The 14,864-nt window shown below is 43.6% G+C and overlaps 1 protein-coding gene across 2 annotated transcripts in view; it reads left to right on the forward strand.

Moving 5' to 3' along the window:
• Nucleotides 1–974: 974 nt before the first annotated feature.
• The window catches only part of ATP9B (ATPase phospholipid transporting 9B), a 294,054-nt gene continuing 280,164 nt past the window's right edge, over nucleotides 975–14,864 (forward strand). Inside the window, exon 1 of one of the 2 annotated variants that reach the window (XM_077810530.1) lies at nucleotides 975–1,091. In XM_077810530.1, the coding sequence (XP_077666656.1) occupies nucleotides 997–1,091 (95 nt within the window). In that variant the 5' untranslated portion in view covers nucleotides 975–996. The remainder of the gene's footprint in view (nucleotides 1,092–14,864) is intronic. The other variant, XM_077810529.1, reaches the window with a different exon arrangement.

A 14,864-nucleotide genomic window follows, 5' to 3' on the forward strand; every position in this document is an offset into this window, starting at 1 on the left:
CTGCAAAGATTACTAAAAAGCAAAGATTTTTCAAAATGTATGCTTTTTACTTTTGCTTTTCTGTCTGAATGGTGACAAAGAGGACTTGTTTGTTTCTATTGTTTCATTTTCCCACTCTCATATAGTCCACGACCCTGCTTTGGTGGGGTTGCAGCTACTCTGTAGTAGGAGATGTAAATGTAGACAAAGAATATTTCACTACCTCTTGAAGATTTGGCATAAGAGTATTTTAAGCATCTGTAACTTTTTCCCAAGCAAAAATTAATCCAGATTTTAAAGCCAGCAGGAGCTAAGGTGAATGTGAGCTCTCTCAGCATCACTAGGGCAGAGCTCCCACTAACCATTCCTCAGCTCTCTAGGCTGAGGGCTCATGCACTTTGGACGGGAATTCAATCCCCAGAGAAGGGCAGGGAATCAAGGCATACACGCACTGTGCTGCCTGTCACAGGCCCCTCACCTTCTGCGGGTACAGCTCCAGCTCCCCGTCTTCACTGGCACAACAAGGTCAATTCGTATTTTTAAAGTGAAAACACAAAAAGAGCGAAATTACCAAAGACGAATAAGCTCAGGCTCCCCGCTCCTAGTCCCTGCACCCCTCAGCCACCACCTCATGCACAGTCCCCTCCCCAGGCAACACTGCAGCCCCGCAGCCAGCCTCTATCCACCCCTCTGCTTTTCCTCCCTCCCATGCGCACCGCCACAAATCCCTGCGTTAGCCTTTCCCCCCCCCCCCCCCGACAGGGCACCCCCACTCCACCCGCACGCGCTAGGAACTGGAGAACGAGCGCGGGAGCGCGCGCGTTTTACGGGCAAGTGGGTGGGGCAGCCGCAGAAGCCCCTCCCACTTGTTTATATGCCAGCCGCGCCGAGCAGCGCCCCTTCCATCAGCTGCGGGTGACGTCAGGTGTCTCCGGCAGTCCCTCGCGCGTGATGTTTGCGCGGCAGGGTGACGTCGGGTGACGGTTCACGGACGGGAGCCGGTTCCGGGCAGGCAAGATGGCGGACCACATCCCGCTGCACCCGGTGCCACGCAGCACCCAGCGGCGAGCGGCCTATTACACTAGCGTCCCCGCCGCGCAGAGGCACAACCGGTACTGGCTGGAGCTGGGGCTGGGGCGGGGCGGGGCGTGGAAGGGAACCCCTGAGCTCCGTGGCGATGGGGATGGGAGGGGCCCCGGCCTGGCGAGACCCGCCCCACCTCGCAGGCTCCTCCACGGGGCTGGGATCCCCTCTCTCCGCTCCTTGTGGGGCAGGGGTGAAGCGTGGGGGTGGGTGGCAGCCCCGGGCACTGCCAGGCCTCCCATCGGCTGTGTGTGTCTGGGGGTGGGGGAGTCTCCCTGCTGGCCTGGGGGTGGGGGAGTGAGGGTTTCAGGGGAGCTGTGTGTGAGGTCACTGCTCCAGTTCTCAGCGCGGCTGGGGGGGTCGAGTCAGAGGGGTTCCGAGGGAGGAGAGGGTGAGGGACGCCTCAGGTGTCCTGTAAGCCTAGTGTAAGGGGCTGTGGAGAGGAGTCTCAGTCCTGTCGTTCCTGTGTTTGACAAAGGAGGCTTTGTCTGCCCCATCATCCATAGGCAGTGTCATTATTCCCACAGTAAGTGGGTCCATTTGTCCTGTTTTCCGTTGATCTGCACAGCGGTCAGGGGAGATTGTGAAGCCATGAAGTTGGGCATGAGGGTTAGGAAGCCGTTGTGGTATCTGAAATGTGATCTAACTTTCATTTAAAAAAAGTTGATAACTATGTATTTGGTTTTAAATGTGAACGCTGGTTATTTTCATCATCAGCAGTGGCACAGAGAGCCTATTTTCATTGCCTGAGCTGAAAAATTAAAAAAAGAAAATGAACAAGTAGCATAAATAGTGCAAAGTAAATAAGATTTTAAAGAAGTCTGTTTCGCTAATCTACCACGCAATGTATACATAATGCCTTTTTTGTCTTAACCATGTACCTTTACTATTTTTACATAGCAATTCAAAGAGCCTTACATTGTAGTGTGAGCTGCAGAGAAGGTGGCTTTAATCTTGCATTCCCTTGTGCATGTGCTCAGTTTTATGTGACATCGATGAAATTGCTCATTTGCACAAAACTTAGCACATGCTTAAGTATTTGCAGGATCAGGGCATACTTGTGTTATTTTTACTTAAAATAAAGACAGAAATATTTATTAAAACATGATGGAGCACTGTGTCATGGCTAGTTCAGGAATGTGGCTTCTCTTCCCTGCTCTGCCCCTGGCTTGCATTGTGACCTTCAGCAAGTCAGGAAGGGCTTGTCTTTGTGGCATAATTAACTTGAGTTAGAACTTGATTTTAGTTCCAAATTTGAGTCCTGTCCATGCATGACACATCTTAATTTGAATGTGGTAGTGCTTTTTAACTTGACTTGGCTAACCTGTAGAGGTATGTCTACACGGCATCTGAAATCAGACCTCACAGCCCAGGTAGACATGCTCATGCTAATTGGGCCTGAGCTAGCATAATAAAAATAGCAGTGTGGATGCTATGGTTTGAGCTGGAGCTTAGGCTCTCAAGCCCACCTGACCCCGGGCTTGAGAGCCTGAGTTCCATCTGAGCTGCAATGTCCACACTACTATTTTTAGCATGCTAGCTCAAGCCCTGCTAATATGAGTCTGTCTGCCTCGTTAGGAGGCTTGCTCCTAGCTGCAGTGTAGATATACCCTTGGTGTATAGAGTATATCTTGAGTTAACACAACTTGTCAGTTACTAACATAATCACTCTGTGCATTTTGAGTGTTATTTTGCAGTGTGGCTGTTCTAATTCGAGCTTGGTTTATTTTATAGGAATGTGGATAACTCAGAATGAAGATACAGTGTTGCTCTTAGGACTTGATGAACAAAAAGGTTTTATTTAACCTATTAGGGCCTGAACTCAGTCACTTATGACAGGTTTCAGAGTAGCAGCCATGTTAGTCTGTATCCGCAAGAAGAACAGGAGTATTTGTGGCACCTTAGAGACTAACAAATTTATTAGAGCATAAGCTTTCGTGAGCTACAGCTCACTTCATCGGATGCATTCAGTGGAAAATACAGTGTGGAGATTAATATACACAGAGAACATGAAGCAAAGGGTGTTACCATACACACTGTAACGAGAGTGATCAGCTGAGCTGTTACCTGCAGGAGAGCGGGGTGGGGTGGGAGAGGAACCTTTTGTAGTGATAATCAGGGTGGGCCATTTCCAGCAGTTGATAAGAACCTGTGAGGAACAGTGTGTGTGTGTGGGGAATAAACATGGGGAAATAGTTTTACTTTGTGTAATGACACATCCACTCCCAGTCTTTATTCAAGCCTAAGTTAAGTTAATTGTATCCAGTTTGCAAATTAATTCCAATTCAGCAGTCTCTCGTTGGAGTCTGTTTTTGAATTTTTTTGTTGAAGAATGGTCACTTTTAGGTCTGTGATCGAGTGACCAAAGAGATTGAAGTGTTCTCCAACTGGTTTTTGAATGTTATAATTCTTGACTTGGTGGCTGAACTTTGTGACTTTGTCCTCACCCATAACTATTTCACATTTGGGGACAATGTATACCTTCAAATCAGCGGCACTGCTGTGGGTACCCGCATGGCCTCACAGTATGCCAACATTTTTATGGCTGACTTAGAACAACGCTTCCTCAGCTCTCGTCCCCTAGCGCCCCTACTCTACTTGCGCTACATTGATGACATCTTCATCATCTGGACCCATAGAAAAAAAGCCCTTGAGGAATTCCACGATGATTTCAACAATTTCCATCCCACATCAACCTCAGCCTGGACCAGTCCACACAAGAGATCCTCTTCCTGGACACAATGGTGCTAATAAGCCATGGTCACATAAACATCACCCTATACCGGAAGCCTACTGACTGCTATGCTTACCTACATGCCTCCAGCTTTCATCCAGACCACACCACACGATCCATTGTCTACAGCCAAGCTCTACGATACAACAGCATTTGCTCCAACCCCTCAGACAGAGACAAACACCTACAAGATCTCTATCAAGCCTTCTTACAACTACAATACCCACCTGGGGAAGTGAAGAAACAGATTGACAGAGCCAGAAGAGTACCCAAAAGTCACCTACTACAGGCCCAACAAAGAAAAGAATAGAACGCCACTAGCCATCACCTTCACCCCCCAACTAAAACCTCTCCAACGCATCATCAAGGATCTACAACCTATCCTGAAGGACGACCCATCACTCTCACAGATCTTGGGAGACAGGCCAGTCCTTGCTTACAGACGGCCCTCCAACCTGAAGCAAATACTCACCAGCGACCACACACCACACAACAAAACCACTAACCCAGGAACCTATCCTTGCAACAAAGCCCCTTGCCAACTGTGTCCACATATCTATTCAGGGGATACCATCATAGGGCCTAATCACATCAGCCACGCTATCAGAGGCTCATTCACCTGCACATCCAACAATGTGGTATATGGCATCATGTGCCAGCAATGCCCCTCTGCCATGTACATTGGTCAAACTGGACAGTCTGTACGTAAAAGAATAAATGGACACAAATCAGACGTCAAGAATTATAACATTTAAAAACCAGTCGGAGAACACTTCAATCTCTCTGGTCACTCTGATTACAGACCTAAAAATGGCAATTATTCATCAAAAAGACTTCAAAAACAGACTCCAACAAGAGACTGCTGAATTGGAATTAATTTGCAAACTGGATACAATTAACTTAGGCTTGAATAGAGACTGGGAGTGGGTGGGTCATTACACAAAGTAAAACTATTTCTCCATGTTTATTCCCCCTTCCACCCCCCCCCCCACTGTTTCTCAGACGTTCTTGTCAACTGCTGGAAATGGCCTACCTTGGTTATCACTACAAAAGTTTACCCCCCGCCCCTGCTCCCCTGCTGGTAATAGCTCACCTTAAGTGATCACTCTGGTTACAGTGTGTATGGTAACACCCATTGTTTCATGTTCTCTGTGTATATTAATCTCCACACTGTATTTTCCACTGAATGCATCCGATGAAGTGAGCTGTAGCTCACGAAAGCTTATGCTCTAATAAATTTGTTAGTCTCTAAGGTGCCACAAATACTCCTGTTCTTTCAGTCACTTACGATTCTGTATATATTCTGGAGCAGTTGGTGACACAGTACCTAAATGTAGCAGGGAGCTGCTGCTTTTACCTTGCTTTGTGTGTTGCAGTCATCGTCTTTTGTACTGTAGGAGGAAGAACATTGGTCTTAGCAATGTTTGAGGACCCTAAGGAATTGGTGTAAATTACATTGATATAAAGTACTTCTCACACTAAAGTAACTTATACACAAGAGGATTACACAAACTTAACTAATTTCTAGACAACACAATTTCCTTGTGTAAACAAGGCATTAGTCCTTCACTTTAAAACAGATACTAAAGAGTTTTAGTTTTTCCCAAAACTGAATACAGGATCAGAGCTTTTCTGCTATTGGAAGGAAGTGGTTTGGCAGGGCAAATTGAGAATATCAGTTAATGACCTTAAAGAAGCTATCTTAAAGGGGCTGCAAAGAAGTTTAAATTTTCAGTTTGCCGTACAGGACTGGGTATATTTATAGTACAACTTTGGAGGGCAGACTTATGGATATGCAAAATGAGGTGGAATTGGACAGTGCCAGGAAGGTGAGTTTTCTCAGACTCCCATTTTTCCTGGCATGCGGGTAATCATTTCAGCTATTAATTTTTATATCCTTCCTCTTTTTATGGCAGGTTTGGGAAGGGGATGGTGGCAGCTCAGGAGTAGAAATAATTGAACCTCAGAATTTCAATTTTACAGGAAATGTTGACGTTTTGAAATTTCTCAGAAAAGGTAAATTTCCCACATTGTGTGTCTGAAAGGAAGTATGCTGATTGAAATTGACTGATTCTGTTAAGTTTCACTGTGACCCACCACTAAATACCAAGTGAAATTACCCAGTTGGCTCAATTTCATTGCTGCCCTTCCCTCATAGGCTCAGCGAAACTGACAAAGAATCAGGTCAAGTTCAGTCAGCAGCTGCTGAGTCTTCCAGGGTTTGTGGCTCTGGGGCAGTCCACTATGCAGAATGCTCTGGAGTTGAGGACCCCCAGTCTTTCAAACTCCTAAGCCACCTGACTCCCCAGGCTGTGGGAATCCGGCAGCTTGGGTGTCTGGAAGTCCTATGTATCCCTGGCCCTAGTCTGCATGGTGAGGCTGCCCCACAGCCATGGACTGTGGAAGCCCTGGGATCCCTGGCACCAGGACACTCCATATGGTGTAGCTGCCCTGTAGTTGTGGACTCTGGATGCCTGTTCCAAGATTCCAGTTCCGGTGGCATGGAGCCTGGAAGCCCTGGTAAGGGTGCAGCGCTGTTAATCACCTCCGGCTACACAAGACTGTGGCTCTGGATGGTTTTGCAGCAATGATGTTCCCCAACTGCAGTCCCTGGTGCCAAGGGATTCCAAGCTCTGGGGCTGTTCTCATGGAGTGGCTGTCCTGGAGCTCTGTGTCCTGGGATTGCCAGCTCCAGGGTTGTTTGTTTGGTAGAAGCCCCAAGAAGCTCCTGTGAAATCCCTGTTTCTCAGAATATTCCTGACCAGATCTGTTCCGGAGCAGGCTCCAGGTGATCAGGAAAGAGACTACCAGAAAGTATTTCCTCTTGTGCTCCAAAACCAATCCATATCTCTCCCTCTGCATGTGACCATTGAAGACGTGGTCAAACTGAAAATCCAAAGGCTTAGCTAGAATGCTTGGACTTTCCATAACCCCTACAAAAGTCAAGCAGATTCACCTAAAATGAATGTGACCTTAATTCATATTTGGCCTGGTCTATACTACACATTCAGCTGTCATTCTGCAACTGCTGAGCCTGTAGTTGAAACTCTCCTTGTTGCAGTTGCTGGTGTACAGCTTCATGAGCCATTGGAGCAAAGGGTAGGCTTGGTTTTTCCAAGATCACTTTTGGCATGTCAACATTCCCAATGGTAGTCGACTGATTGGGAAAGAAAGTCCCTGCTTGCAACTTTCTGAACAGTCCTGCGTTCTTAAAGATGTGTGTCATGCACCTTCCCTGACCAGTCCACACTGATGTTGGTAAAGCATCCCTAGTGATCCACCAGTACTTGTATTATCAGGAAAAGTAGTCCTTTCTGTTGACGTAGTCTGTGTCAAGGTGGTCTGGTGCTAGAATAGGGATGTGTGTGCAATGTATCGTAGTTCAGAAACTCCAGTGCTGCAAAACCAACCACTAAGTCCTGCATATTTCTTCTCTACATCTTTAAAACCTGAAGTATTTAAAAAAAAAAGTCTGACTCACTTTTTATTGGAAAGAAAGATAAAGTATAGGATTGAATTGGCAGAATCTATTTCTTGTTTTCTGTTTGTCAAGGTAGTTTAGCTATACAATTCTGTAGTATTGTCAGCTGACTCATATATCCTTATTTTGGTTGGAAATTCATATGACTGAGTGAAAAATAAACAAAGGCCATCATGTTCATTGTTTTGGGGGGATGGGAGAAACTATAATAGATACTGTTCATTTTCTCTCTCTCTCTCTCGCTCAACTACAACTATTCTTAGAAAGCCAAGACTGCTGAGAAATACTGTGTTTCTTAGACCAAGCCTAAGCAATAAACTTACGTCTGCATAACTGTCGCTCAGGATGTGAAAAATGTACACTTGAGCAATGTAGTTATACTGACCTAACCGCTGGTGTAGACAGCGCTATATCAATGGGACAGCTTCTCCTGTCAACATAATCCACCTCCGTGAAAGGGGGTAGTTAAGTACACCAATGAGAGAAGCTCTATTGTCAGTGTAGTAGCATCTTCACTGAAGCGCTATGGTAGTGCAAGTGCACCAGTATTTTAAGTATAGATCTGCCATTAGGGTGCTTATCCATGTCTGTTTGGTTTGACAAGTGGTGACAAAACTGTTCAGAATAGAAAGATGATAAAACCATAAATGTTTAACTTTTGTTCATATACATTGAATTGTTAATCTACTACTCAGTCAGCAGGAACAGAGTTTTTTGGGGGAGAGAGACAATAAATGCATCTAGCTTTTATTTAACAGCTTTTTAAAGCAGATCTTAGTGTTAAGCGAAGAAATATTTAAAATCCCAATGCTCCCTGTAAATTACATTATGAAAGCTGAAGCTTTGTACAAGACAGTTTTCTTTAAAAATATTTAGTGATCTTCAGTTTGTGGAAATAAAGGTAAATAAGCACCTAACATTCTGCAGGAAAACACATACTGATTGTAATCTGAACCAAAAATTTCACAGGAGTTTGAATACCTCATTCATAATTACCTTGATTTCACATTACAATCACTTGTTTTTTGTTCAGATTCTGTGAACATCAGAAAATAAGAATGGCCATGTTGGGTCAGACCAATGGTCCATCTAGTCCAGTATCCAGTCTTCTAGCAGTAGCTAGTGCCAGATATTTCAAAGGAAATGAACAGAACAGGGCAGTTCTCAAATGATCCATTCTGTCGTCCAGTTCCAGCTTCTGGCAGTCAGAAGTTTAGGGACACCAAGAGCATGGCGTTGCATCCCTGATCATCTTGGCTAATAGCCAATGATGGACCTGTCCTTCATGAATTTATCTAATTCTTTTTTGAACCAAGTTATAGTTTTGGCCTTCACAACATCCCCTTGGCAATGAGTTCCACAGATTGACTGCATTGTGTGAAGAAGTACTCCCTTTTGTTTGTTTTAAACCTGCTCCCTATTAATTTCATTGGGTGACCTCTGCTTTGTGTGTTATGTGAAGGGGTAAATAACAATGACCTTTTCACTTCCTACACACCATTTATGATTTTATAAACCTGTATCATATCTCCCCTTAGTTGTCTCTCCTAAGCTGAGTAGTCCATTATTTTTAAATCTTCCCTTATGTGGAAGCAGTTACATCCCCCTAATAATTTTGATGCCCTTTTCTGTACCTTTTCCAATTCTAATACTCAGTATCTATATTATGAGGTGGGGTAACCAGAACTGCAAGCAGTATTCAATTTGTCTGCATACCATAGATTTATGTAGTGGCGTTATATTTTCTGACTTACTGTCTATCCCTTTCCTAATGGTTCCTAACATTCTATTAGCTTTTTGACTGCTGCTGCACATTGAGTGGATATTTTTCAGAGAACTATCCACGGTGATTTCAAGATGCCTTTCTTGAGTGGAGAAAGTTTGTAGCACTGGTCTTCAGATACAACAGGCAGCAGTATCGTTCCTCATCTTCATCTTTGTATTTCAGCCAGAGGTGTCCTTACCAACAGGAACAATCTCATTGTCAACAACAGAGGAGAAAGAGGTTTTAGCTTCATCCTAAAAATAGACACAATTTCGTCTTCTACTCCAGGCTTTAGACCACAGTTTTGTCATGAGACACGAGAGCTACAAACCAATCTTAGATCAATCTACTTCCTCCCCCACCTTTGGAGATCAATTCTCCTATTATTTCAGCAATTGAATACCATCATCACAGACAAGTGGATCCTAGAAATAATGCACGAAGGTTATTCAATACAGTTCAACTTCATTCCTCCCCCAACCCCTGTCCCTTCTCTGCCCTCTCATGAAAACCTACTAAGAATAAAAGTTTGCTTTTTATTGGAAGCAGAGGCCATCAAGAAGGCACCAGAGATATTCAGAGGAAAGGGATTTTACTCGAGATACTTTCTGATCCCAAAAGAAGAGGAAGGTCTGCAAACTATTTGGGACTTGTAAAAGCTCAGCTCTTTCACCAGAGAGGTCAGTTTCCTGAATTTCTCTTACATCTGTAATTCCCTCCATGTCTACTCAAGATTGATTTGGACCTCTTGATGTGAAAAATGCATATTTCCATGTATCTATCATACCTTCACATACTGGCCAGGGAGGATCACTATGTGTCCTCCCCTTTGGCCTTTCTATCACCTCTTATGTTTTTACAAACGGCCTCTTGAACATGGCAGAACATCTGAAGAGACAGGATATTTACATTTACTTCTGTTTGGATGACTTCATCACGGGAGTCTCTGACCATCAGCATGGACTGCACATGTTCGCTTTTGAGAAATTGGGACTTGGAAGAAATCACACCTTCTTACACAGAGAGTCCCTTTTGTTGGTATGATTCTGTATTCCCAAGCAGGAAGAGCCTTCCTTCCAGAGGAAACATTCTTCAAGATTCCGTCTGCCATTCTCAAATTTCGAGAGAATCCCTGCCACTTCTTCTCAGGCTGATGGGTTCTCAGGTTCTTCCTCAGGCTGATGGGTCTCATGGCCTTGACATCATATGTAATCTTATATACTCATCTCAGAATGAGAGCTCTACAGTGGTTGGCTGACAGAACATTGTCTGCCAAATTTAGACGTAGTTGAAGCTAACTCTCCCAAAATTGCTCCTATCCCTGTGGTGGACATGAAACTACAACATCCTGAAGGGAGTGGCATTCAGTTCTCCACAACTGTCACTTCATATGTGCCCAGCCTGGGATGGAAAACTCACTTCAACAACCTAACAACTCATGGTCATTGGAAACACTTAGACTGTGTCTACACTGCCACTTCCAATGCTAAAACTTTAGTTATTCAGGGGTGTGAAAATACACCCCCTATCAGCAAAAGTTTTAGAGCTGAAAAGCGCCAGTTTAGACAGCGCTTTATCGCCGGGAGCCGTGCTCCTGGCGATAAAGCTACCACCACTTGTTCGGGGTATTTTTTAATCAGTGGGAGAGCTCTCCCTTGGCGATTAAAGCATGTCTACACTGCCCAGGCCGCACTGCAGCGGCTGTGCTGTAACGTTGGCAATGTAGACTTTTCCTTGTAAAAACTACTACATATGAATGTATTCAAATTGAGGGTAATCCATTTGGCTCTCAAATAGTTTCTTCCTCATTTACATGACAAAATAGTCCAAGTGGTTACTGACAATGCAAGAGTTATGTTTGATGTGAACAAACAGGAAGGGGGTCATTCCATACAACCACAAGGAAGCTGAGGAATTATGGGACTGGTGCACCTATGGCAATATTTTTCCCTATTGCTGAACGTCTGGCAGACAAAACAACCACCTAACAGATCAACTCAGCCGGGACCCCCCCCCCCACGTCCCCCAAAAAGCTATATGAATGGTCTCTAAACACATCAGTGACAGAAGATGCTTTTACAGTCTACTTCTAGACGACTTGAGATCTTTTTTAAATTCCCACCGAAGGTGGTAAGTGACTTCCATCTTAACCAGTTAATCAGTCTACCGGTGTTCTTTGCAAATCTCATGTGCACTTGGGTTAGTCAAAACTCTGCATGTAAGATGCTAAAAGGGCATTAACATTATATTTAAATGGGACTAAAGACTTTAGGAAGTCCCCCAACTACCTTTCTTGAAAAGATAATAGTAAGGGTCAGGCTATTTCATCACAACACTTGTTCAAATGGGTTAGACTATGTATTGAAGAGTGCTACAAACTAGTCACATTCCACTAGGGCTAAGGCAGCTTCTGTGGCAAGAATATAGTACATACTCATTCAGATCTGCAGTGCTATTACATGGACCCCACATTCACTAAAAATTATTCATGATTTAACATCTGGAGCAATGTGAAATTCTAGCAGCAATTCAATTTACTCAGTCTTATTGTTGGAACACTGTTAAAATTCACCTTAATGGCATTTGTAGTAATAATGTGCCATGTTGATTCATGTACAGTAATGGAAAGAGCTATTACTTTCCATTTTATTGCATTGGCTGACTAATACGTGATATGTTATTATGTAATGAAAAATTCTGTTATATGAATGCATAAGGGAGCAGAGTTAAAGTTAATGTGGGAACTTCAACTCTGAATTTCCTGATTTTTGTGAGAATAAACTCTTAAGTTTAATAAGGTACTGATGGTTTCTATTTAAAAGAACATTAAAGGTGGAGAAGAGTGAAATGCCACCAAAACTACAGAAAGAGGCTATACAGGAGAGGAAATAACTTGGTTGCAGCCTGGTATAAAAAAGATGCTTGTTGTACAGATTCCTTTCTGTATTCTTACTTTCCACCCACCCACCCTCCCCACAGGATCCTGGAGCCCAGTTGGAGCCCGGAAGTCTACACAGCAGTGAAACAGCCCTGAAGCTCAAGCCCCAAGTTCTACTTTAGTTCTGTCCCCTGGAGGGTGCATTCTGTTAATCTTGCCTAGTGTTACCTGTGAAGTCTGAGGCAGAACTAGGGATAAAGACTTAGTCCTTCCTTGAGTGCAGGGGACTGGACTAGATGACCTCTTCAGGTCCCTTCCAGTTCTAAGATTCTGTGATGACTCTATGATAAAGTGTTTCTTTCCTGGGACTCAATTTAATGCCATAAACACAAGAGCCCATTCTCTTCTTGCAACCTTCTAACTTACTCATTGTCCATACAGTGCACAAAATGAGGCCGGGGGTCTTGAAATGCAATTATATACAATCAGGTCATCATCATCTTCTTTGCAAATCTCATGTGCACTTGGGTTAGTCAAAACTCCGTATGTACAATGCACCTTAAGTGACATGTAGACCAGGGTCCATCACCAAATTTGGTCTGCTGGTTGGATCATTAGCTTCCCCAGTCTGTGCTGGGTACTGACGGGGAGTGTGATGTGAACGCTGATCCATGCCCCCCAGTCATATAAGACGACCATCATAATGTATATGGTGGAATGTTAACACTGGTATTTCCTAAGTTTTGAGTGCTTGAGGATTTTGCAAATGTAGCGTTATTTTAATGTGTTGTGTGTGTATATGCATAGATTTTTTTTAAGAAGCAAGTTGATAGACCAGATTTCATCAAGTGGAATTTACACTCCTTCCCCACCTGGGGTCATACCAGCAAGGTTGGTTGAAACTGAGGGCCTTTAGATCTACAATACTAACCTCTGTGACTTGAACTAAAGTAGCTGGTAGCTTATATATGCTGTTATGCTTCATGTGCAGTAGCTGCTAAATGGGGATGCAACACATTTTATACCACTACTTATTAAATATCAGAGGCTATTGGGAACCAGGAATATTGGTTTCTCTTCCTGGTGTGGCAGGAGTGTCTAGTGGTTAGACAGCATAGCTGAATGCATAGATTTGGCATGTTTATTTTGAAAGGCAGTGTGGCTAAATGGATGAAACTTGGGTCTGTCATATTAGGGGGGCCACTTTCTAGTCCCTACTAAAACCTCTTCATGCAACTTCTGTGGAACTGTAAAATGGACAGAACTGCCCCCAGGAGAATTCCCACAGTTCAGTGGCATTATAGGACTGGTGTACATAACCTTTCACTGCTACCCCTTGCAGTTCCTGGTGTTGGGGTGTGTCAGTGGTAGAAGAGACTCGTCAGGGACAGGAGGAGGACTGGCCATAACACACGGTGCTTTGAAAATTCTGGGCTGAGAAGAAGCCTGTTAGCAGTCATAAAAGGTTACCTAAATTAGAGCAGATAACGGGTTTTGGATGTTTTTCTAAAAGATATGCTCTAGGAATTATTTTGGGACAATTCTATGGCCTGTATTATACAGGAGATTAGACTAGATAATTACTATGATCCCTTCTGGCCTTGGAATCTATTAATCTAATTTAGACTGGGAGCAGCCCAGATTCTAGGACAGACAAACATGGCTTAAAGCTACCTTTTCTTCTCCTCTGCTACACCAGTCTTCTGAGAGTCACTGCATAGACTGTGGTCCCTGGGTTCTATTCCCAGTATTTCATAAGTGACTTTGTGCAACCTCTTAGGTATCACATCTATAAAATGGGGGGAATTATATTTGTCATCCTTCAAAGATAGAGGGTGTGGTAGCTTTCTCAGGAATGAGGTGATGAAGTGCACAGAATATTATCAGTCAGTAGAAGAGAGAAGGGTGGAACTACTGGTTTTTCCTGGTGCCCTGATGATGTGTTCCAATTTTACTGACTGTCACAGTTCATGGAAACTGCACCTATATTTCCCCTCTATGGTCCAGCAAGGGCACCTACTTTCAGACTTCTGACTCCCCAGCCATCACCTCTCGTGGGTGGAGACATTTTCCTTCCTGACCAGGGTATTCCCAGACTGCACAGTTCCTTGTCTACGCTGTTATTCCCTAGCAAAGTCAAATTGCCTAAACAGGCCTGCTCTGATTTTCTCCTAGCTATAAACAGTGTAACTGCCACAGCTATTTAGTTACAACAGAGCTCTTTCTAAGCAAGCACATTTATTCTTAAGGTAAAGAAAACATTACAGAGAAAACATTAAAACAATAAAAGAACCTACCTACATTCTAATATTACTAGAGGTCATCCCCCAACTCCAGAAAGGGTTCTGGCCAGTTAAGCAACTTTCGTACTCCTGCCAAGCGGGTTTTCAGTGGTTACTGCTTTGGCTCGGAACAAGCATACCCATGAAGCTAAGAGTCACTTTAATCTAGTTTGAGTGGTTTTGATCTGTCTTCATGTAATCGGCAAACAAAATGTCCACTCCTCCTTGTAAAGTTTCAAAGACTAACTTCTTGCATACCTGGAGGAGCTGATATTTATGTTCGTCTCCCTAGAGACTTCCTGGAGAACCCACTAAACTTGAAAAAGCTTACATAGTTTCAGAAAATCCTCATGACATTTCCCAGGGTTTTACATTAATCAGGTCTCCTCCCAGATATTACCATTCCACAATAATACAAATTACTGACATTTTTTAATACAATGAACTCCTAAAATACTTAAAATTCATTAAGGGTTAACTTAATTCAGTAGGTTTTCTCCAGAATATTGCAGGAAATTGCCATATCTGTCACACTGGCAGTGTTCACCTGACCAGCTAAATTCTTTGCTCTTTAGTTGCTAAAAAGCTTTTCAGTTTGTAGTTGAAAACAGACGTTTCCTGTGGAAATTCCTATTTTGACTGACTAATAAAAACCTGTTAAA

The sequence above is a fragment of the Eretmochelys imbricata genome, chromosome 2 (assembly GCF_965152235.1).
Source record: "Eretmochelys imbricata isolate rEreImb1 chromosome 2, rEreImb1.hap1, whole genome shotgun sequence".
NCBI lineage: Eukaryota > Metazoa > Chordata > Testudines > Cheloniidae > Eretmochelys > Eretmochelys imbricata.